The sequence below is a fragment of the Octopus bimaculoides genome, chromosome 22, assembly GCF_046866305.1.
Source record: "Octopus bimaculoides isolate indiv1 chromosome 22, ASM4686630v1, whole genome shotgun sequence".
Taxonomy (NCBI): Eukaryota; Metazoa; Mollusca; class Cephalopoda; order Octopoda; family Octopodidae; genus Octopus; species Octopus bimaculoides.
In genome coordinates this window covers 26825146-26850775 of record NC_142949.1, presented here as the reverse complement: position 1 = coordinate 26850775, position 25630 = coordinate 26825146, and the positions used below count along the sequence as shown (strand labels likewise).

At 40.5% G+C, this 25630-nt stretch overlaps 1 protein-coding gene across 3 annotated transcripts; it reads left to right on the top strand.

The window, feature by feature from the left end:
* Positions 1 to 462: 462 nt before the first annotated feature.
* On the top strand, positions 463 to 25630 carry LOC106881181 (kinetochore protein NDC80 homolog). 3 transcript variants are annotated; one of them, XM_014931471.3, is made up of 16 exons: positions 463 to 514; positions 2910 to 3145; positions 5338 to 5437; positions 5988 to 6074; positions 7264 to 7449; positions 7677 to 7754; positions 10139 to 10229; positions 10515 to 10609; positions 12262 to 12406; positions 13514 to 13719; positions 15616 to 15762; positions 16723 to 16812; positions 17859 to 17951; positions 19437 to 19576; positions 20231 to 20333; positions 21983 to 25630. In XM_014931471.3, exons 2-16 carry the CDS (start codon positions 2949 to 2951, stop codon positions 22064 to 22066), a joined length of 1842 nt encoding a protein of 613 aa, XP_014786957.1. In that variant the 5' UTR covers positions 463 to 514; positions 2910 to 2948; the 3' UTR covers positions 22067 to 25630. The 3 variants fall into 3 exon arrangements, with proteins under 3 accessions (XP_014786957.1, XP_089196047.1, XP_089196046.1); XM_089339921.1 differs by lacking the exon at positions 463 to 514 and adding an exon at positions 649 to 884; XM_089339920.1 differs by lacking the exon at positions 463 to 514 and adding an exon at positions 1275 to 1407.

Below are 25630 nucleotides of genomic sequence, written 5' to 3'. Positions count from 1 at the left end.
AGTCGACTCGTGTGAATTTATGGAAATTCCTTTTAACACACTTGAAAATTATTTTTTAATTTTAAATTCCGATATGATCATAATCTACACAATCTGAAGCGAGTTTGTGGAAAATTTCATTTTAAAATATCCAATTTCCTGAAAGCTACGAGGAAACAAAATCGGTGGGGCACATTTATCTATGTATGCCTACACACAATCAAACACGCACACACACATCTGAGTATGTGTGTCTATTTCAGTCGGTATGTGTGTACAAAAAATTACATATCTGTTTTCTATTCTCGTACTCACTTAACTAACAAATTATCTAAAACACATTTTAATCGTTAAAAAAGCATACGAAAAATTGAACAAACAATTATATAAATAGAAATACATAGAATATAATAATATTATATCAGGTAAGTATTATTGTTGATTTTGTAGAATGCGAAACTAAATTCCAACGGTTAGGCGCACAAATTCAAATGATCAGATTTTACCATTTCACGCGTAGAACTTATTGCTGTTGGTAATGACAATTTTATATTTATATATTTGGATTTATATTTATGTGATTATGTGTTCGTGATTTTAATGTTTGATGAGACCATGCTATAAAGGAAATTTAAGACAAGTTTTGTATGTAATTGTAGACCGTATAGTGCTATTTGAAGTTATTTCTGTCAGTGACTCGAACGTACTTTTCTTCTTTGCCAAAACAAATCTCTTTAAATACACAACGTATACACACACTCTCACACACATAATGTCTATAGATATACATTATATATATATATATACTCTTTTACTCTACTCTTTTACTTGTTTCAGTCATTTGACTGTGGCCATGCTGGAGCACCGCCTTTAGTCGAGCAAATCGACCCCAGGACTTATTCGTTGTAAGCCTAGTACTTATTCTATCAGTCTCTTTTTGCCGAACCGCTAAGTTACGGGGATGTAAACACACCAGCATCGGTTGTCAAGCGATGTTGGGGGGGGGGACAAACACAGACACACAAACATACACACATATACATATATATATATATATATATATATATATATATATACGACGGGCTTCTTTCAGTTTCTGTCTACCAAATCCACTCACAAAGCTTTGGTCGGCCCGAGGCTATAGTAGAAGACACTTGCCCAAGGTACTGTGCAGTGGGAATGAACCTGGAACCAATGTGGTTCGTAAACAAACTACTTACCACGCAGCCATATATATATATATGTGTGTGTGTGTGTGTGTATCTCCCCCTCTCATTCTTTCCTCTACTGTTCTTCGCCTCTCCCTGTCACTACTATCTCTCTCTCTCTCTATCTCTCGCTGCTCGTCCTTCGCCTCTCACTGTTACTACTACTATCTCTCTCTCTACCTCTCGTTGCTCATTTTCGTTCTTGGACTCAAGCTCGCACGTACGTCTTTGCCCCTCCTGTTCGTGCTTCACAGCGTTCAATACATACACACTTCACGTCTGGCTGTACAGTCCTTTTGTTTGTTTATTTCACCGTTTCGTTTTCCTGTCTTGTCTTCCGTCCGCCACTACCCTCCACGAAAACAATTTAATTTGTGTTCATGGGATGAACCATTTTAACGATGCGTACTGCCGGGGTTTTAATGGTGGCAGCTGATGAAGGGGGTGTTTCTATGTGGCCTGCTTGTTTGTTGCACCTTGTTTACTATTTTGTCCATGTTCTTTTACCACGTCATGTACCCAGTTATGTATCTATATGTACATGTGGATGAAGCTATATACATACATGTACATATATATGCATATACTCATATATTGGGCATAACTACAGAGTTGTACCCCCCCCCCCCAGACTTTGGAAGGTCATAACTTTCAGAAAAATGAATATTTTTTAATGAAATTTTCTATGCATATAGTATTTATTATGTAGATTCCGAATATACAAAAATTTCCGGTGAGAGTGTTTTGGAATGGGGGTGGTGGACAATTTTCGGAAATTCCAACAAAGTCCACTTAAATTCTTCTTAACTTCCAGGAAAATGAATATTTTTTCGTGAAAGTTTTTACAAATATACCTTGATGTATGTACATTTCGAGCATGTAGGAATTTTGAAGGAAACAACTGCAGGTTATTTTTGAGAAGCGTTCCCCACTCGGTGGTGTTTCGGAGCAAGTCGTCCATATTTGTTTCATTTTTCTCTATTATGTGCGTATGTGCATCCGTAGATTTCTAATGAAGTAATAAGCCGTCATAAGAAAACTTATGTTAAAAATAATATGCACACAATTTTTTTTTTTTCTCAATAGAAGTAAATTCCAAAGTAAACGTTTCTAGTAGAGAAGTAGAAGAGAACAAATCTTATGCTAGTGAAAACTCTTTGGGCAACCTCCACTTGTGCTGGTACCATGATAAAATGCACCCAAATCATCACCATCATCAACATTTAACACCCATTTTCCATGATGGCATGGGATGGACTGTTCAACAGGCACTGGGGGGAGGAGGCAGGGGACTGTGCAAAGCCACATCTGCTGTAAAAAACTGTAACAAATATTCCTTTCTATCATCTACCATTCGCCTTCCATGCTGGCATGGGTTGGATGGTTTGACAGAAGCCGACCAGGTAAAAGACTATACCAGGCTACTGAGACTGTTTTGGCTTGGTTTTTACAGCCGGATACCCTTCCTAACACTGACCACCTTGCAGAGTAGACAGTGCTTTTTACATGGCACCAGCACAAACGAGGCCAGTTTTGACATGGTTTTTTACAGCTGGATGCCCTTCCAAATGCCTACCACTTCACAGTGTGAACTGGATGCTTTTTATGACACCAGCACCAGCAAGTAACTTGCAAGACAAAGGAGTTTTTGAGAGGGGTGGGGGCATTGGGAGAGGAGATCTTGATGTAAGGTTTGATCATGCTTCTAAATTCTTTTTTCAGATTTGAAAGAAATAAAGTGAGAAGGAAAGAAATCCAAGAATGTGGCGCCAGAGCACTTCTCAAGGTCATAAATCGGCAGCTCCTGCCCGTGTTTCCAAGACTTCACTGAGTAAACCATCTGCATCAAGATTGCCATCTATGGACCGCTTGTCTTCTGGGACCTACTCCCATAACAGTACTCGCTTTTCCTTACTGGGTCGTATGTCCTTCGGTAAATTTTCAACTGGCGGCAAAAGGTGAGCAAAAATGTTTTGTGCATGTTTTCAAACCCCTTTTCATACCAACCTGACTGAAACATCATCATCGTTTAATGTCCGCTTTCCATGCTAGCATGGGTTGGACGATTTGACTGAGGACTGGTGAAACCAGATGGCTACACCAGGCTCCAATCTGATTTGGCAGAGTTTCTACAGCTGGATGCCCTTCCTAACGCCAACCACTCAGAGAGTGTAGTGGGTGCTTTTACGTGTCACCCGCACAAAGGCCAGTCAGGCGGTACAGGCAACGGCCACGCTAAAAATGGTGTATTTTATGTGCCACCCGCACAAGAGCCAATCCAGGGGCACTGGCAACGATCTCTACGAAGGCCAGTCAGGCGGTACTGGCAACGGCCATGCTCAAAATGGTGTATTTTATGTGCCACCCGCACAAGAGCCAGTCCAGGGGCACTGGCAACAATCTCGCTCAAAAATCCTATGAAGGCCAGTCAGGCGGTACTGGCAACGGCCCTCAGTTTTAACATACAAAAATAAGCCGATTAAGAATCCTTTAGATTAGGGTCCAGAAAAATGGGGATGTGGTTCTGAAATAGGCTGCTGATGGATTCTGTGCGGGCCTCAGACTTTTTCTAAAAATTTTTTGAATTTCAATATATTTATGTGTCATTAAGTATTTTACATAATTTAGATACTCTTTTGTGCCACAATTACTTTAATTTTTGATTACATAAGCATTGACAGAGAGAAAAATGGAGAAATTCTGATATAATATGCATGTGGGCTATGCTATGATGGAAATTGAGCTGTTACAAAAAGAAGTTGCTGGTCCCTGTTTTACATGCTAGAAACAGCAGCTAAACTCCATCATGCCTCAACCTGTTGTCATCCTCATCATTGTTAAACATCCACTTTTCTATGAACACATCATCATCGTTTAACGTCCGCTTTCCATGCTAGCATGGGTTGGACGATTTGACTGAGGACTGGTGGACCAGGAGGTGACACCAGGCTTCAATCTGATTTGGTAGAGTTTCTACAGCTGGATGCCCTTCCTAACGGATGTAATTTGTTGAGAAAGATTCTCTATGGTCAAATGCCCTTCCTGTTGCCAACCCTTACCGGGTTCCAAGTAAGATAATGTTTCTCTATGGCCAGACATGTTTTCATGGAAGATCAGGAGTAAAGGACACCACCTGCATGACAGTGACAATCACTTACAACTATCATGGGATATCAAGGCAAGGAAGCAGTAACACAAACACATATGCATGCATACATACATACATACATAAATTAAGGTGACGAGCTGGCAGAAACGTTAGCACACCGGGCGATATGCTTAGCGGTATTTCATCTGCCGCTACGTTCTGAGTTCAAATTCCGCCAAGGTCGACTTTGCCTTTCATCCTTTCGGGGTCGATTAAATAGGTACCAGTTACGCACTCGTGTCGATATAATCGACTTAATCCGTTTGTCTATCCTTGTTTATCCCGTCTGTGTATAGCCCCTTGTGGGTAGTAAAGAAATAATACATACATACATACATTTATTTAGAGGATATGTTAACCTCATAAAGGGTTGGTGACATCCAAGGGAATATTGGTTTGGCACCTAGTATTATTGGGGAATAATAATTTATTAATAATAAATAATTATTAACTTTCAACTTTCTTTTCTCCATTTAACTGGATATGAACTATACGCTTTATTGTTGTGTCTGGGGAGAGTCATTTTCTTTTGGTGTGTTATAATTTAACACACTCACCGGTAAAATTTCCACTTAATTCTTTTTTTTTATTTTTGATTATATTTATATATAAAAAATGTATATATAAACACTCCTGAATACCCTTTTGTCTTTTGATGGACTGATCACCAGCAAGTTGAGACAACAAAAAAAAAAATCAGTGCTTTAAATCAGTCTATGCCTTACTACTGTCCCAAACACAATTTGTGGTCTTCAATCACCGTCATCATCGTTTAATGTCCATTGTCCATGCTGGCATGGGTTGGATGGTTTGACCAGAGCTGGGCAAGCTGGGGAGCTGCACCAGGCTCCAGTCTGATTTGGCATGGTTTCTACAGCTGGATGCCCTTCCTAGCACCAACCACTTTACAAAGTGTGCTGGGTGCTTTTGTGTGTTGCCATATTGTTAGAAATCATTAATTTCCCTAAATAAAACATTTTTTTAAATTCAATTTTAAATTAGAATGTCATATGGCGTTCAGCGTGGAAGAATGGAACTTCGAGATCCCAGACCTATAACCTCGAAAGCCTACCAGCAACGATGTGTGAAGTCTCTTCTGGAGGTAAGTATTTTGTCTGTAAGTGTGTGTCTGATATATATATGTGGAGGCACAATGGCCCAGTGGTTAGGGCAGCGGACTTGCGGTCATAGGATCGCGGTTTCGATTCCCAGACCGGGCGTTGTGAGTGTTTATTGAGCGAAAACACTTAAAAGCTCCACGAGGCTCCGGCAGGGGATGGTGGCGAACCCTGCTGTACTCATTCACCACAACTTTCTCTCACTCTTACTTCCTGTTTCTGTTGTGCCTGTAATTCAAAGGGTCAGCCTTGTCACACACTGTGTCACGCTGAATATCCCCGAGAACTACGTTAAGGGTACACGTGTCTGTGGAGTGCTCAGCCACTTGCACGTTAATTTCACGAGCAGGCTGTTCTGTTGATCGGATCGACTGGAATCCTCGACGTCGTAAGCAACGGAGTGCCAACAACAACATTTATACACACAAACTCATTTCTAAATTTTCAAGTTATTGTTTGTAACTACATTGCCAGTTCAGTGCATGAAAGATTACGTTTTATTTTTCTTCTCTCTTTTCTTTTTTGTACGTCTAGTTCCTTGAATCTTATGGCTATCCGCACAGTATCACAGCAAAGACATTAATGTCTCCAACAACAAAAGACTTTCTGAAGATTTTTGAGGTGAGCTCCCAATGAGGTTCTTAATTCTTCTACTTCTTTTATTTCTTCTCAATTATTTTAAGATATTACAGTGAAATTGAATCCACAGCCTTCTGAACGTAATGTTCGCTTGAAAAAAAAGCAACTTAGCACCACAAGTTAATAATGAATTAATGTGTACACATGCACACTCACACACATACACACACACACTTACCATGTGCCATATAGAATTAACATGTGTATATAGATTTAACATATGCAGTGTAGAATTAATGTGTGTATATAGATTTAACATACATAGTGTAGAATTAATGTGTATATATAGATTTAATATATGCCATATAGTATTAATGTGTGTATATAGATTTAACATATGCTGTATAGAATTAACGTGTGTATATAGATTTAACATATGCTGTATAGAATTAATGTGTGTATATAGATTTAACATATGCAGTGTAGAATTAATGTGTATATATCTATATTTAACATATGACAAATAGAATTAACGTGTGTATATAGATTTAACATATGCAGTGTAGAATTAATGTGTGTATATAAATTTAGCATATGTAGTGTAGAATTAACATGTGTATATAGATTTAACATATGCTGTTTAGAATTAACGTGTATATAGATTTAACATATACAGTGCAGAATTATTGTGTGTATATGGGTTTAATAAATGATTTGAGTTCAGTTTCTGTGACTTGACTTTTTCCTACACATATACAGTGTAGAATTAATGTGTGTATATAGATTTAACATATACAGTGTAGAATTATTGTGTGTATATGAGTTTAATAAATGATTTGAGTTCAGTTTCTGTGACTTGACTTTTTCCTACACATATACAGTGTAGAATTAATGTGTGTATATAGATTTAACATATACAGTGTAGAATTGTGTGTATATAGATTTAGCATATGTAGTGTAGAATTAACATGTGTATATAGATTTAACATATGCTGTATAGAATTAACGTGTGTATATAGATTTAACATATACAGTGTAGAATTAATGTGTGTATATAGATTTAGCATATGTAGTGTAGAATTAACATGTGTATATAGATTTAACATATGATGTATAGAATTAACGTGTGTATATAGATTTAACATATGCAGTGTAGAATTATTGTGTGTATATGGGTTTAATAAATGATTTGAGTTCAGTTTCTGTGATTTGACTTTTTTTTCTTGTTTAGTTTATTGTGAAACACATCGAATTCAAATATAAGCTTCCAGAGAAATTCGATGAAGAAGTCCCCCGCTACTTCCGTTCTCTCGGCTATCCTTTCCTCATCAGCAAGAGTTCGATGTTTGCAATTGGCAGTCCTCACACCTGGCCGACCCTTTTATCTGCCCTTGTCTGGTTAACAGAACTTATCAAGGTTTGATCCAGTTTTTCCATTTTGCTACAACTTATTTTTTTTAATTCATATTTGTATAGGATTGGAGCCTGGTGTAGCCGTCCGGTTCACCAGTCCTCAGTCAAATCGTCCAACCCATGCTAGCATGGAAAGTGGACGTTAAACGATGATGATGATGATGATGATTCTTATACTCTCTCTCTGTTTTGTCTCTTCCTTTCATTTCTTTCTTGTGTCTCTTTCTACAGACTGGTTTGCTGTTGAATGAAGAAACCGATAGCATCATCTTTCAACAAGAAGATTTTGATAACTCATCTGATACTATGGTTTGTATATTTTCTTTATATGTTTTACTCGTTTCAATCATTGGACTGCAGCCATGCTGGGACACCTTGATGGGTTCCGGTCAAACAAATTGACCCCCCACCACCACCAGTACTTATTAAATCCGGTACTTACTTTATCAGTCTCGTTTGTCAAAGCACTACATTATGGGGATGTAAACAAACCAGCACCACTTGTCGAATGGTGGTAGGAGCAAACATAAACACACACACACACACACATCTGACAGGCTTCTACACAGTTTCTCTCAACCAAATTCTCTCGCAAAGCATAGGTCAACCTGAGGCTATAGTAGAAGACAATTGCCCAAGGTGCCACGCAGTGGGACTGAACCCAAAGCCATATGGTAGCAAAGCAAGCTTCTTAACCACATTTAATTTATTCATATTGGTTCCCCACACCTGTCATTGGTTTATTAATTGTGTGTAATGATAAGTTGTTAATTATCTTTAGATAAAATTCTTAAAATAATTCTAATCTGCACTACATTTCAATTGATTTCATCTCGCCATGTTATCAGGTGTCTTATTCTTGGAATAAAGGTCTCTCGTTTGTGTTCCTTTTGATCTCCAATCTTCGTTATTTTCTTTTACGTGTTTCAGTCAATTAGATGGTGGTCATGCTGGAGCACTGCCTTGAAGCATTTCAGTCAAGCGAATCGACTCCAGTGTTTTTTTTTAAAGCATGGCACTCATTTGCCAAACCACTAAGTTACAGGGATGTACACACCAACACTGGTTAACAAGTGGTGATGGAGGACAAACACAGACACAAAGACATGCACACATAAATATATATACCCAGGGTATGCTTAGCAGCATTTTGTCTGTCTTTGCATTCTGAGGCCATGATTTCCTCAGCGATCTCTCCCTCTCTAAATCATCATCATCATCGTTTAACGTCTGTTTTCCATGCTAGCATGGGTTGGATGATTTGACTGAGGACTGGTGAAACCAGATGGCTACACCAGGCTCCAATCTGATTTGGCAGAGTTTCTACAGCTGGATGCCCTTCCTAACGCCAACCACTCCGAGAGAGTAGTGGATGCTTTTACAAAGGCCAGTCAGGTGGTACTGGCAACGGCCACACTCAATATGGAGTATTTTATGTTCCACCCGCACAAGAGCCAGTCCAGGGGCACTGGCAACGATCTCGCTAAATACTCTCACCTTGTTTTATAACTTGTGTCTTTCTCATTTTTGTCATGATTTCCTCCAGCAATAAAGTCTCTCAAGTCTCTCTCTTTCTCTCTCTGTCTTCCTCACTAGTGTCTTCTGCTATTTTTATTTCTTGAGGTGAAGTTGGCCATTTATTTGACCACTTCCAGCTATAGATTTGCCAGAGCACCAGCTGTCTGGCTTCCGTGCCAGTGGCATGTTTAATAGCACCATTTGAGCATGACCGTTACCAACGTCGCCTTCCTGGCACTTGTGCCAGTGGCACGTGAAAAGACATTCGAGCGAGTTCGTTGCCAGTACTGCTGGACTGGCCCCTGTGCAGGTGGCACATAAAATACACCATTTTGAGCGTGGCTGTTGCCAGTACCACCTGACTGGCCTTCGTGCCGGTGGCATGTAAAAGCACCCACTACACTCGGAGTAGTTGGCGTTAGGAAGGGCATCCAGCTGTAGAAACTCTGCCAAATCAGATTGGAGCCTGGTGTAGCCATCTGGTTTCACCAGTCCTCAGTCAAATCATCCAACCCATGCTAGCATGGAAAGCAGACGTTAAATGATGATGATGATGATGAAAGAACCCTTCACACATGGTTTTCCAAACTTCCACATTGCTTGCTCTGCTGCTTACACTATTACATCACACAAAATGACCAGCTAAGCTAAGAAATTTCTCAAGTCTTAATCGCTCATCATTCATTCATCTAACTTGTAATAGTAACATGCTGTGGCATTGTGTCGTGCTTGAGAAGAAGATTCATCAAGCCAAGTAAAATCACAGTCGTCACAGCCGTGCCAGTGGCATGTAAAAGCACCCATTACACACTCAGATTGGTTGGCATTAGGGAGGGCATCCAGCCGTAGAAATCGTGACAAATCAAACTGGAACCTGGTGCAGCCTTCCAGCTTGCCAACCCTGGTCAAGCCATCCAACCCTTGCCAGCATGGACAATGGAGGCTAAGTGATGACGATGTCGACTTTGCTTTTCATCCCTTTGGGGGGAGGGGGGGGGGGTCAACGAAATACCAAGATCAATAAAGTACCAGTCAGGTACTGGGGTTCACATAATTGACTTCCTCCCTCACCCTCAAAAACTGCTGGCCTTGTATCAAAACCTGAAATTATTATTATTATTATTATTACGATGTTTAGTTTTGTACAAAAACTTTTTCCTTGTTCTTTTTTTCAGCTGATATTTAAACACTTTGTTGATTCCTACAATCTTTTCCTGAAAGGATCAGATTTTGATGCTCTGGACCAGATGCTCCATGATACCTTCAGTAAGTATCATATTTCGAACTATTTTTGTCTTCCAGCATGTCTTTGTTGATCAAGTTTCTTATATATGTTGCCTGTTTTCGCTTTAACAATGATCATTTTAAGTCCATTTCTCTATGCTTGCATGGGGCAGATAGAAGTTGTTGAGGCAGATTTTTATGGCTGGATGTCCTCTCTGTGACCAACCCTCAACAGTTTGCAGATAAAGTAATATTTCCCCATTATCAGACATGTTTTATGAAACCAGTTGATTGTTGTAATTAAAAGTTTCCTTTCTGAATTTACAGAAAACAAATACTTTACAAATGAAAGTCAACTTCAGAAACTGGCACAGGAGAGCGAAATTTTGCGTAAGAAGCTACAGGAATGTGAATGTATTGAGGTGAGTCAAACAAACATTCTGCTCCTTTTTAACAGCTTCCATCCTTTCTCCGTCAGTCTCAGAGATCTTGTAAGATGAACCCTCATGGGTATGACCCATGCTAGTGGAGGCGCAATGGCCCAGTGGTTAGGGCAGCGGACTCGCGGTCATAGGATCGAGGTTTCGATTCCCAGACCGGGCGTTGTGAGTGTTTATTGAGCGAAAACACCTAAAGCTCCACGAGGCTCCGGCAGGGGATGGTGGTGAAACCCTGCTGTACTCTTCCACCACAACTTTCTCTCACTCTTACTTCCTGTTTCTGTTGTGCCTGTAATTCAAAGGGTCAGCCTTGTCACACTGTGTCACGCTGAATATCCCCGAGAACTACGTTAAGGGTACACGTGTCTGTGGAGTGCTCAGCCACTTGCACGTTAATTTCACGAGCAGGCTGTTCCGTTGATCGGATCAACTGGAACCCTCGATGTCGTAAGCCGACGGAGTGCCAACATGACCCATGCCTGATTGATTAACTGTTAAAAAAATAAATTTTTTTTAAACAACCCACTGTGCTTGTCACCTACACTGTTTTTCATTAATGTAAAATAATAATAATAATAATAATCCTTTCTACTGAAGACACAAGGCCTGAAATATGGGGGAGGGGGACTAGTTGATTACATTGACCCCACTGTTTCATTGGTATTTAATTTATCAACCATGAAAGGATGAAAGGCAAAGTCGACCTTGGCGGAATTTGAACTCAGAATGTAGCAATGGGTGAAATACCTCTAAGCATTTCATCAATGCTAACAATTCTGCCAGCTCACCACCTTAATAATAATACTACTAATAATAATGGTAAATGCCCTGATGCAGTACCAGGCTCTGGCTCTCATGGCTTTTGATCTTAACTGATTGAAAGTGTTATCATATACATGTTCTGTCTTGGTATAAAAGATGGGCTACAGCAAATATTCTGCTCAATACCACTGATTTGCTTGTTAGTTGCTTGACCGTAACTGGTTGAGCATGTCTCTTAGTGGCTGACAACATGTGCATCTCCAATCACAAGCAGGTGTAGTTGGGGAGCATCATAGCCATGTATTGAGAGGAATTCTTTGGGGACAGTGTTTCATTCAACATCGTTAACCCTTATTCAGAGACCTTTTGAGCTGGATGGGCTACTCGACCTGAAGAAAATTCTAACTGGACCCCCACCTGCAAGGTCATGCGCTGGTTTATCTTGATATGAGATCACCATGTCATGCACATATGGTTGTGATGCATGTGTCTGGTGTACCCTTATCAGATGGGTAGTCATGATGGATATATTGGCGAGCTGGCAGAAATGTTAGCACGCCGGACAAAATGCTTAGCGGTATTTCGTCTGCCGTTACGTTCTGAGTTCAAATTCCGCCTAGGTCGACTTTGCCTTTCATCCTTTTGGGGGGGGTCGATAAATTAAGTACCAGTTACGCACTGGGGTCTATGTAATCGACTTAATCTCTTTGTCTGTCTTTGTTTGTCCCCTCTATGTTTAGCCCCTTGTGGGCAATAAAGAAGTATGATGGGTATATTGAGCTTCGTATATTTGTACCCCAGTGTCACTTTGATGGCATGCACTGCTCTCTCACTCAATAGTCATAATAAACCTTTCTTCTCCTTTTTAAAAGGACAATATGGAAGATATGCGAGAAAGTAAGACCATGCAAGAACAAGACCTCACTCGTTTGACTAATTATCTGACTGAACTGCACAGCTTTAAGGAGAAACTGGACAAAACTGTGGAAGAGGAAATGAAAGATTCAGAATTACTCGGTAAGATAGTATCAAATGGTACCACTTGTTTTTAATGTCCGTATGTCGATCTTTAACTGCGGAGGGACCCTGTGGAAGAGGTAGACCCAAGAAGACATGGGATGAGGTGGTGAAATATGATCTTCAGATGTTGAGTCTCACAGAGGCAATGACAAGTGACGGACGCCTTTGGTAATTTGCAGTGCTTGAGAAGACCTGTCAACCTAAGTGAAATTAATGTCATGGCCAGAGCTGGTGACATGTGAAAAAAAAAGGCACCCACTATACTCTCAGAGTAGTTGGCGTTAGGAAGGGCATCAAGCCATAGAAACCAGGCCAAATGAGACTGGAGCCTGGTACAGCTTTCTGGTTAACCAGTCCCAGTTAAACCAACCCTAACCCTAACCCTAACCCTAACCCTAACCCATGCCAGCATGGAAAACAGATTCTGAATGATGATGATGATGATGTCTTAGATGATGAGTTGTTAATAGTATTATCATCTATTAACAACTCATCATGTCTTAGGGCTGCATTGATCTTCAATGTTTCTAATGGCTGGATGCTCTTCCTATCACCAACCACTTTACAGAATGTACTGGATGCTCTTTTTTCATGGCTCCAATATGTTTATAAATTTTCAGATCATTAACTTCATCGTTAGAGATTAAAAAAGAAAGAAGTTTTTCACAGGCCTGGCTGCATGTTTAACAAGTTCATGCCCTAACCACATGGAGCTTTAGGTGTTTTCGCTCAATAAACACTCACAACGCCCGGTCTGGGAATCGAAACCGCGATCCTATGACCGCAAGTCCGCTGCCCTAACCACTGGGCCATTGCGCCTCCACGGTTTGAGCATAAAACAGAATATTTCGGCCAGATATGATATGACTGCTTTGAATGATAAAGAGTTAATGGTTAATCCAGCACTGTATCCCCCACACACAAACTGACAATCTCCTTCTCTCTCTCTCTTTCTCTCTCTCTCTCTCTCTCTCTCTCTCTCTCTCACTCACTCTTTCCCTCTGTTACTTGCCTTTCTCCCCCTCCCTTTCTCTATGTTTCATCCCTCCACCAAAACCACATCCTTAGCCTAAACTTTTGATTCACATTTTTTTTCTAAATCAGAGGTAGAGAGTGAATCCCTGAAGGAACAGATAAAGTCCCTGCAGGTGATCTTTGATAACCAAGAGTACAGCCCCGTGGACGTGGAACGGATGAAGAAGGAGGAAGAACAGTTGGAAAGTCAGTTGGAAACGTTGGAGAAGGAAGATGCTGAATTAAGCCAAGAAATTTGGAACAAAGAGCTTGAAATTGGTAAAATTCAAGAAAAGGTAAATAAACAGTAGAAATCAACATGTTATCTTTTGTTTTTACTGATGTTTTTCTTACTCTTTTACTTGTTTCAGTCATTTGACTGTGGCCATGCTGGAGCACCACCTTTAGTCGAACAAATCGACCCCAGGACTTATTCTTTGTAAGCCTAGTATTTATTCTATCGGTCTCTTTTGCCGAACCGCTAAGTTACAGGGACGTAAACACACCAGCATCGGTTGTCAAGCGATGTTGGGGGGACAAACCCAGACACACAAACACACATATATATATATATATACATATACATATATACGACGGGCTTCTTTCAGTTTCCGTCTACCAAATCCACTCACAAGGCTTTGGTCAACCTGAGGCTATAGTAGAAGACACTTGCCCAAGGTGCCACGCAGTGGGACTGAACCCGGAACCATGTGGCTGGTAAGCAAGCTACTTACCACACAGCCATAAGAATCCTTTCTACTTAAGGCACAAGACCTGAAATTTGGTGTGGTTGGGGGAGATAGTCAATAACATCGACCCCAGTGTTCAACTGGCACTTATTTTATCAACCCTGGAAGAAGGATTAAAGGCAAAGTTGACTTTGGTAGCATTTGAACTCAGAACATAAAGATTGACAAAATGCTTAGCAGCATTTCATCTAGCTTGATAGCAATTCTGCCAGCTCACCACCTATCATTATATAATTAATCCTTTCTATTATAGGCACAAGGCTTGAAATTTTGGGGAAGGGGACTAGTCAATTATATCAACCCCAGTGTTTCACTGGTACTTAATTTATTGACCCCTGAAAGGATGAACGGTAAAGTCGACTTTAGCGGAATTTGAACTCAGAATGCAGCGACGGGTGAAATACCACTAAGCATTTCGTCCAGCGTGCTAATGATTCTTATTTCTTTATTGCCCACAAGGGGCTAAACATAGGGGGGACAGACAAAGGGATTAAGTCAATTACATCGACCCCAGTGCGTAACTGGTACTTAATTTATCGACCCCCGAAAGAATGAAAGGCAAAGTCGACCTTAGCGGAATTTGAACTCTGAATGCAGCGACGGGTGAAATACCACTAAGCATTTCGTCCAGCGTGCTAACGATTCTTTTTTCTTTATTGCCCACAAGGGGCAACATGAATTAACACAAAATTTTGATGGAAGGTTTTAATTTAGATCCCTTTAAAAGTGGAAGTTTGTATCACAGAACTGAGGGCAGTCTCAGACGGGGTTGATATCAAAAGGGTTAAAGCAGAAATGTGGATGTCGTTCTCATCGTCATCATCATTTATTATGTTTTCCATGTGGGCATGGGTTGGCATTTCTGTTTAGTTCTGTTTTTTTTGTTTTTTTTTTTACATCTCAGAGGACAAAGTGTCAGATGGGATCTTCTGAGTCAGTTTTACTGCTGGATGTTCTTGCTCAACACTTCAGTGTCCCCTCTTACGACATGCTGGGACATAGGGTGCATACTCAAAAACCTGCAATACCTTTATTATATTAGCAGGGTAGCGTGACAAAAACCTAGATGCAACATAAAGAATGCATTGCAACTTTCAAAATTTCACATACTGAGTTCAAATTCTACCAGGATTCACTTTGTTTTTCATCAGTTCCTGGACTTAGTTTTTCCTTCCCTCTTTCCCTTTCTCTCTCTCTCTCTCTCTCTCTCCCTCCCCCTCCCTCCCTCTCTCTTTCTCTCTCTCCTCCACTCTCTTTCCCTCCTCCCTCTCTTTCTCTCCAATATTTGACTCCATATGGCCAATATAAAAGACTTTATTGGCAGAATTGGAACAATACTATACAAAATCAAAATGACTTGTGATATTCAATTATGACTCTTCACAATTAATAACCCTTTTTTTTTTCTCTCTTTTTCATCCCTTTTTTTCATATTATTTCCAGTTAAATGAGAAATCTAAACAATACAACAGACTGGCCCAAAAGTTGCAGTTGATACCAGTAACTGCAGAAAATGCTGGTGGCTTAGATTTTGAAATGAAACCAGGCTTTCTCTTTGACAACACTCAGGAACAATTCACAGATCATAAGGTTAGTCAGATATTATTTTAGAATATTTCAAAAAAATATTTCTATATCTTTTATCTTCTAGTTCTTCTAGTCATTAGACTGCAGCCGTGCTGGGGCACCACTTTGAAGAATTCTCATCAAATGGATTGACTCCAGCACTTACTTTTTCTTTTAACGCCTGGTACTTATTCTATCAGTCTCTTCTGTTGAAGCACTAAGTTACAGGGACATAAATACACCAACACCAGTTGTGAGGTGGTGATGGGGAACAAACAGACACAAACACACACACACACACAAACACACGCTCACACACACACATAAAGGAATTAAAGATAATGCCATGCTACTTCATATTAATCCTTATCGTGATGGCATGTGTACCAGTGGAGCACTAAGAGCACCGTCTGAGCGTGATCGTTGCCAGAGCACCAGCTGTCTGGCTTCCGTGTCGGTGGCATGTAAATAGCACCATTTGAGCGTGATCATTACCAACATTGCCTTCCTGGCACTTGTGCCAGTGGCATGTGTAAGGACCTTCGAGCAAGATCGTTGCCAATACCGCTGGACTGGTGGCACGTAAAATACACCATTTTGAGTGTGGCCGTTGCCAGTACCGCCTGACTGGCTTTCGTGCCAGTGGCATGTAAAAGCACCCACTACACTCTCGGAGTGGTTGGCATTAGGAAGGGCATCCAGCTGTAGAAACTCTGCCAGATCAGATTGGAGCCTGGTGTAGCCACCTGGTTTCACCAGTCCTCAGTCAAATCGTCCAACCCATGCTAGCATGGAAAGCGGATGTTAAACGATGATGATGATGATGATGAATCACCTCGTGCTCTTCATATTGTCTAATAATGATGATGATGATGATGATATTATCCTCCCCCTTCTCCTTCCTTTCTCTTCTCCTCTCCTTCTTTACTATCATCCTCATTACCCCTATACTGCATAATTCGTTAAACCCTACTCTGTTTCCAGATGCATATATGGGCAGTGAAGGAAAAGATCACTGAAGCACTGCACTCCTCCAACGCCGAGAAGAGGCGTTACTTGGATATAAACGAACGGGTAAGCTATCATACTTTGCACACTTTGATTGCTTCCCTGCTGGTGATTTGACCTGGACCTGCTAGAAATCACAGTAAATTTCTCTCATATAACATACCACCATCTTAATCGAGGAAGAATACTTCAGATAAAGATGAGATGAACATGGTTGGAATGCCTGATAAACCAGAACTTAGTTGATGCTAAATAAAATGGGTGCTTGAACAAGGCTTCTTGACTTGCTAAAAATAGCATCCAAATCACACATGTGTCATGTAAAACTAAGAAGCGTACATCAGTTCATGTAATCCATGATACTGTTGTTGTTGTTGTTGGCACTCCGTCGCTTACGACGTCGAGGGTTCCAGTTGATCCGATTAACGGAACAGCCTGCTCGTGATATTAACGTGCAAGTGGCTGATCACTCCACAGACACGTGTAACCTTAACGTAGTTCTCGGGGATATTCAGCGTGACATAGTGTGACGAGGCTGACGTTTTGAATTACAGGCACAACAGAAACAGGAAGTAAGAGTGAGAGAAAGTTGTGGTGAAAGAGTACAGCAGGGTTCGCCACCATCCCCATGGAGTGGTTAAGCTGGCTCCTATTGAGTTCACCATGTCACGGGTCAAAGTGGTCCATGCACATCTGCCAATAACCCATTCTACATGTTTTGAACCATTCCCAGTTCCAGCAATGACTGCCAAAGACTTTAGGGCCAGAAACAAGCTCCATATCTGCTTTGACTATTGTGAGCCACATCTTCAACTGACCACCTCTCCTCTTGTGCCAACCTGGAGGAGGATCTGGTGCTATTGCCTTCCAGATGAGTTTGTCATGGGGATGCCGCAATGTGTAATCAAACCACCGTAGTCTTCTTGTCAGAAGAGTTCCCTCAAGAGGTGAGAGACTGCAGCAAGCATTAAGTTATCGGTTTGAAAGTCTGCAACAACTCCAGCCATTGACTCCTAACTTACAGCTTACTCAGTGGCTAACCTACACAACATACACACGCATGTGCGAGTCCCAAGCACCAACTGTTAAATCATTGTCTTGTTCTAATTCAGGAGAATGACCAGTGTAATGAGAAAGAGGCCCATATTGTCAGGCTGAAGACCAACCTGGAACGACTGAAGAAAGACTACAAATGTGACAAGCAAGTAAGTGTTTGTGATCTTTTATCATTTCATCTTTTACTTGTTTCATTCTTCATTGGACTGTGGCCATGTTGGGGCACTGCCTTGAATGGTTTAGTCGGACCCCTGTACTTAATTTGAAGTATTTTTAAATCTTGTACCAATGCTGAACTGGGATGTAAACAAACCAACATCAGTTGTCGAGCAGAGGGGTTACACAAACACAAAGGCATACACACAAACACACACACAGTCATCATCGTCGTCATCATTTTAGCATAAACTTTTCCATGCTCACTTGGGTCACAGAATTTTTGGAGCAGATCTTGTTTTATTGCTGGATGTTCTTCCTGTTGCCAACCCTCAGCTCTTTCCAAATAAGATAACAACTTCACCATTCCAGGACATGTTTTCATGGAAGAAGTTTTTAATTTTCTGTTTTAAATTTACACTACCCTTGTATCATATACATGCATGTATATATAAATACATATGTATATATATATACATATATATATGTGTATATAGATGTATGTGTATATATATATATATATCATCATCATCATCATCATCATCATCGTTTAACGTCCGCTTTCCATGCTAGCATGGGTTGGACGATTTGATTGAGGACTGGTGAAACTGGATGGCAACACCAGGCTCCAATCTAATTTGGCAGAGTTTCTACAGCTGGATGCCCTTCCTAACGCCAACCACTCCGAGAGTGTAGTGGGTGCTTTTACGTGTAATATATATATATATATATATATATATATATATATATATATACATACACACATATATATGTGTATAGTGTCGCCTTTCTGGCACTTGTGCCCGTGGCATGTGTAAGGACTTTTGAGCGAGATCGTTGCCAGTGCCGCTGGACTGGCTCTTGTGCGGGCGGCACGTAAAATACACCATTTCGAGCGTGGCCGTTGCCAGTACCACCTGACTGGCCTTTGTGCCGGTGGCATGTAAAAGCACCCACTACACTCTCGGAGTGGTTGGCATTAGGAAAGGCATCCAGCTGTAGAAACTCTGTCAGATCAGATTGGAGCCTGGTGTCGCCTCCTGGTCCACCAGTCCTCAGTCAAATCGTCCAACCCATGCCAGCATGGAAAGCGGACGTTAAACGACGACGATGATGATGATGATGATGATGACTACCATTGCTATCGCTATCACCACTGCCTTCATTATCACTTTAACATTTTACAGCCCCCACCACCATCATTACTGCCACCACTTAAGTCATCATCATCATCATCACACATCATCATCACAACCACCACCACTGTTTTACTATTGTTACCATTACCAATACTGTAGTTTACCTTTATTGCAACACACCCCTCTTTCTCAATTGTACACTCTTATGAAATATTCTCTCTCTCTGTGTTATAATGTTCTCTCTCTCTGTCTCTCTCTCTTTCTCTCTTTCTCTCTCTCTCTCTCTCTCTCTCTCTCTCTCTTAGTAACGTCATTCGTCTTTTTGTGTCTATTATGCAGTTACATGAACAATGTATTGAGATCAAACAGCAACTTTGTGACAAAGTTTATGAGGAACTGAACGGGAACAAGAAAGCCTTAGAAATTTGCACATTGGAGTCGGACCTACTTCGTGGGGATCTGGAGAAAATTAAGGAGCAGTAAGTGTTCTTGAGGAAAGTGTTTGCCAGGGACCAAATCCTTAGGCTTCTAAACAAGTCCCTTCCATTCTCCTCCCTCAAAAGGATAAAATTAATGTGAGGGATAATCAGATTGATTTGTGTAACAAATCTTAAAAAATACAGTTGTATGTTTATAAGAAGTCACTCTTTTACTTGTTTCAGTCATTTGACCGTGGCCATGCTGGAGCACCGCCTTTAGTCGAGCAAATCGACCCCAGGACTTATTCTTTTGGAAGCCTAGTTCTTATTCTATCAGTCTCTTTTTGCCAAACCGCTAAGTAACGGGGACGTAAACACGCCGGCATCGGTCGTCAATCGATGTTGTGGGGGGACAAACACAGACACACACACACACACACACACACATATATATGCATATATACGACGGGCTTCTTTCAGTTTTCTGTCTACCAAATCCACTCACAAGGCTTTGGTCGGCCTGAGGCTATAGTAGAAGACACTTGCCCAGGCTGGATACCCTTCCTAATACCAACCACTTTACAGAGCATACTAGGTGCTTGTTTTCCTTTTTTTTTTTTTTTTTTTCCTTTCATGTTTTATCATTTTTATTTCTTTTTACTCTTAGATTTTCTCCAGTCAAATATACATATATATATTATTTTATATTTATAGAGCAGCCCAAGAAATGGAAGCACATAGTAAAAAAGAGAAAGCTAGTCTGGAATTCCTGCAGAAAGTCATTAATCAAGTGGCTGAACATAAATCCAGGATTAAGGTACGTTTTTAGACATCGTTAATAAATGGTTAAGTTGTCTCTTCTGGATTGGATACACAAATTTTACCATGCCACAGTGTTTCTTCTTTACCATTCAATTATTGTTCATAAGCCATCAGCATGTATCTTCCAAGTCCCTTTGTTCTTTGGTCTTTTAGCTTCCCTAGATCTTTAAAATGGTTATCAGACATCAGTGCCAGGACCAGAAAGCCCTCTCTCCTTGCTCTCAACATAAGTAGGTTTGTTTTACTTTCGAGTGTCGCCGTTGGTCGTTACCAACGTTGCCTTCCTGGCACGTGAAAAGACATTCGAGCGAGATCATTGCCAGTGCCGATGGACTGGCTCTTGTGCGGGTGGCACGTAAAATACACCATTTTGAGCGTGGCCGTTGCCAGTACCACCAGGCTGGTCTTTGTGCGGGTGGCACGTAAAGCACCTACTACACTCTCGGAGTGGTTGGCGTTAAGAAGGGCATCCAGCTGTAGAAACTCTGCCAAATCAGATTGGAGCCTGGTGTTGCCATCCGGTTTCACCAGTCCTCAGTCAAATCGTCCAACCCATGCTAGCATGGAAAGCGGACGTTAAACGACGATGATGATGAAGAGGGTTTTTTTTTATATGATAAGGCTCCTAATTTATTGTCTAAACCCTAAATTTAGAGAACACTGTTTGTGTACATGGCAGCCTTTTACTGTGTCATCTCACACAAGCTACAAGTCCTTTCCTTTGGTCCCCAAGTCCTGGTGAATTTGTAGGAGCATCATCAGAACATATATATCTTGGACATTTTAAACATGGCTGAGCTACTCTTTCTCTTTTAGTCTGAACGCAGTTAATGTCTTTCAGAGAGAGAGAGAAAGAGAAAATAAAATTGAACCCATTACTGTAACAAACCCGTGAATGGATGAAAGGCAAAGTTGATCCCAGTTAGATTTGAACTCAGTGTGCTGAGATCCAAAACAAATAATGCAAAAGTATTCAATCCGACACTGTAAAAAAAGGATAAAGGGTAAAGTCCCACTTTGGTCATGAATGACCATGGGATTCCACCTAGAAAGTTCCCCTCCAAGGCACAAACCCAGGCAAGGCTGTTTATGGAAGACCAGCAGTTACCCATGCATACCAGTCTCCCCTCTCCACACCACGAATGTTGTCCAAGGGAAAGGCAAAGGGGCCGATACAGCATGGCACCAGTGATGTTGCAATTTATTTCTACAGCTGAGTGAACTGGAGCAATGTGGAATAAAGAACACAACACACAACCTGGTCTGGAAATTGAACTCAGTACCTCGTGATTGTGAATTCAATGCTCTAACACTGTAAGATTCTGCCAAACTACTTCTATATTTTATATCATCTCCTGGAGGGACCCCTGCAGCTGGATGCTGACAGACTCCTTGAGATAATATAAACAACACCACTGTCACTACCATCTCCTATGAGCCTGTAAAATGTTTTTCATTGCAGACCCAGGTGTGACTCTCGGTGCAGGTAAGGCTGTGTAATCGGAACAAGGGTTGCTAGAAAGTTCCTAGGTGTAGCATTCAACCTCTACTCTCACCCCCATCCTACTCTCTGCAACACTATTCTTTATTCAAAGAATTTGCCATTCTCTGATTTTTTTTTTTGTTTTTTTTTTTGTTTTGCAGAATAACCTGGAAACAGTCAGTTCTGAGATAAAAAGCCACAAAGAAAAAGCACTGGAAACCATCTATACTGCCCAATATAGTTGAGTGTTAAATATACATGCATATACACATACATACATACACACACACACACACACACACATATACATATATATATGCACACACATTCCACTGTGGTTCATTATATTGCTTTATTAAAACTTTCCAAGATCTTACAGAATTGGTGAGTGCATGTATGACTGTTTTTTAACCTAGCCCCAGTCAACCCTGCTTGTATAGCTCTATGCCCTTCCACACAAACACACACACATGTCAGGGACTAACTGAATTATCCTTCTTGTTTTTTAAGATGGTAGGGTATGATTTGATGGGAGTTTGGCTGTTCATTTTTTAGCAGATTGAATGAACACCTCATCTAGTCATTACCCTACTCGTTATTTTTTCTGCTAAACTGACACATCTAATTCACAGAGTAATATTTGATGTGCATATATGTTAATATGTATATATGCATGTATGTATAGGTATATAAACACACACAAGTTGATATGTATTGCTTGTATTCTGTGTATATTTTACACACATTCTGTGGGTGTGGGTGTGTGTGTACATATATGAAGCAATTATTGCATATGTAAGTTACTTGGCCTGTATTGTGATATTTGATTCAATTTATGTGTGTTTATGTGAATGTGTATATAACTGTTCTATGGATGACAAGTTCACAAGAAGTTATGTCTGACCACTTAAAATATAGGACACTAAGATAAATGTGAAAGTGAATAAAATATTTAATCCATAATCATTAGTCCACAAAAATATATTTTATCAGACTAACAATTATAGATTAAGTATTTGAAATATATGTATTGGGTCATCCCATAAATAATGCAGTTTTTTAAAACTTTTTTTCTTTTTCAAAATTAAGATAAACAAAGTTCCTTTTTAATGTAAAATATACTCTCCTTCATTTTCTACAATGTTCTTCCATCTATCTGGTAGACTTGCAAGGCCCCTCTTCCAAAATTCACTTTTCCGTGACAGAAAATACTCCTCCAGTACTGTTCTGACCTTGTCTACAGAATTCATATTTTTTCCATCAAAATGATTTCGAAGACTGCAACATAAATGATAATCAGATGGGGCAATGTCCGACAAATAAGGTGGGTGGGGCATCATTTCCCATTTAAACTGCTCCAGCCTTTTGAATGTCATCCTTACTGTATGTGACCGAGCATTATCCTGATGGAAGAACACCTTTCGTCTTGAAACCAAAGATGGTTTTCTTCTAGCGCTGACTTAAGCTGCTCGCTGTAGATCTCCTTTGTTATTGTTTGGTTTGAGTTTAAAATTTCAAAGTGGACTAAACCTTTCATATCCCACCAAACAGATAGCAACACCTTACATGGATGAAGACCTCCTTTAGCCTGGAGTGCCGGTATTTATCCTTTACCTATCCACTGTCTTTGGCGCTTGACATTTTTATAGAGAACCTATTTCTTGCCACCAGTCACTGTTCGGTCCAAAAAAGGTTCATTTGTGAGACCTGACAGCAAAGAATTGCACACATTCACTCCCTGTGCACGATTAGACTCGGAAAATTTGTGAGTAACCTATTGACCCAATTTGCTGAATTTTCCGATGGCATACAGGTGTCGATGAATGATTGAATGACCAAATTCAAGCTTCTCTGCTAGTTCCTCAACTGTTACGATAGGATTTTGTTCCATTAGGGTTTGCAGGAAGTCTTCGTCAAGCTCTACAGATCTTCCAGGACATGGCTCATCTTCTAGGCTGTAGTTACCGGCTTAGAATTTCTGGAACCGCCGTTGATACTGGCTTACGCTTATTGTCCAATCCCCATATACTGCATTAATATTCCTTGCAATTTCTGTTGCGTTGTTGCCTTTCATCATCATCATCATCGTTTAACGTCCGCTTTCCATGCTAGCATGGGTTGGACGATTTGACTGAGGACTGGTGAACCAGATGGCTACACCAGGCTCCAATCTGATTTGGCAGAGTTTCTACAGCTGGATGCCCTTCCTAACACCAACCACTCCGAGAATGTAGTGGGTGTTTTTACTGCACAGGAGCCAGTCCAACGGCACTGGCAACGATCTCGCTCGAATGTCTTTACACGTGCCACCGTCACAGGTGCCAGGAAGGTGACGCTGGGCACAGGTGCTGTCACGATTTCACTTACTCCAACAGGTCTTTGCAAGACAAGTTTAGTGTCCAATGAAGGAGACGACGTTGGCTATCCTCATCCATTCTCGCCACAACCATACCAACACAATCGTCTCTCTTGCACACCACATCTGATGCTTCTTAGGTTCAACTTTTCTCTCAAGATACTTACACTCTGTCTAGTATGGACACTGACATTACACATCCATCGGAGCTTACTGGCTTCATTCCTTGCGAGCTTACGCATGTCCTCAGCAGTCACGGCCCATGTTTCACTGCCATGTAGCATGGCTGTTCATACACTTGCGTCATACAGTCTGCCTTTTACTCTGAGTGAGAGGCCCCTTGTCACCAGCAGAGGTAAGAGCTCTCTGAACTTTGCCCAGGCTATTCTAATTCTAGCAGCTACACTTTCAGCGCACCCTCCTCCACTACTAACTTGGTCACCTATCAACTAGGTCTAGTTTTTCTCCATGGAATGTAGCCAAAGTTGTTTTCTGCACATTTTCAGTGTTTATTGCTCCTGAACATCTGCCACATATAAAAACTAACTTCCTGGTTAACCTTCCTTTGATATTGCTGCACCTCTTATGTGTCCATAGCTTGCACTGGGTACATCTTATAGAGTTTCTACCTATGCCTTTTCTACAGATCGAGCCGGGCCATCTACCTGAAGGGGTTTGTGTTTTGTCTACCTTCCTACTTATTAGGACTTTGGTTTTAGCTAGGTTATTGAACAAAAAGCAAAATATGCCAAATATGCTACTTTGTCACTTCCATTACAGCTTTGAAGAAATAACTGTTAAAATCGAACTGCACTCTTCAAGACTTACACTAAAAATAAGAACAAGTTGAAATTACTACCTGCTTTTATAGCAAATTGATGCAAGTAGTTTATCCCATCCCCCTCCAGTTTTTAGTTCATGCAACTGAAAAACCGCATTATTTTGGGGATGACCCAATATATGTTTATATAAACTAGCACAAGTACCCAGCATTGCCTGGGTTGAAGATAATAATGGGATTTCATTAAAAAATTTGATATACCAAGTTTTTTCTTAATAATTAATTGATGCATTAAAAAAATTAATCATTAAAATGGTTTTTTTTTTGGCTTCATATATTTTATTCCTTCTTCCTCTTCACCCTCTCATCAATTAATCCACCCTTTTTTCTCTCTTTTTTCCATTTATCATACACTTTATTCACAATTTATCTTTTCTCCCTGACATTAATCCTTTTCTCTCTACAACACACACACAAACATAACTTCTTTCATCTCTCATACTCTCCTCATCTATCTATCCTCCTTCCCTCATTCATTGCTTCATGTTTGTTTCTCTCATTCTGTCTATCTTTCTTCTCCCTCATCTGGTCCCACTTTTTATATGTGTATGTATTCAAAGCTTTTTATTTGTAATAAGGCAACTATTGAAAATAAATTATCATCATCATCAT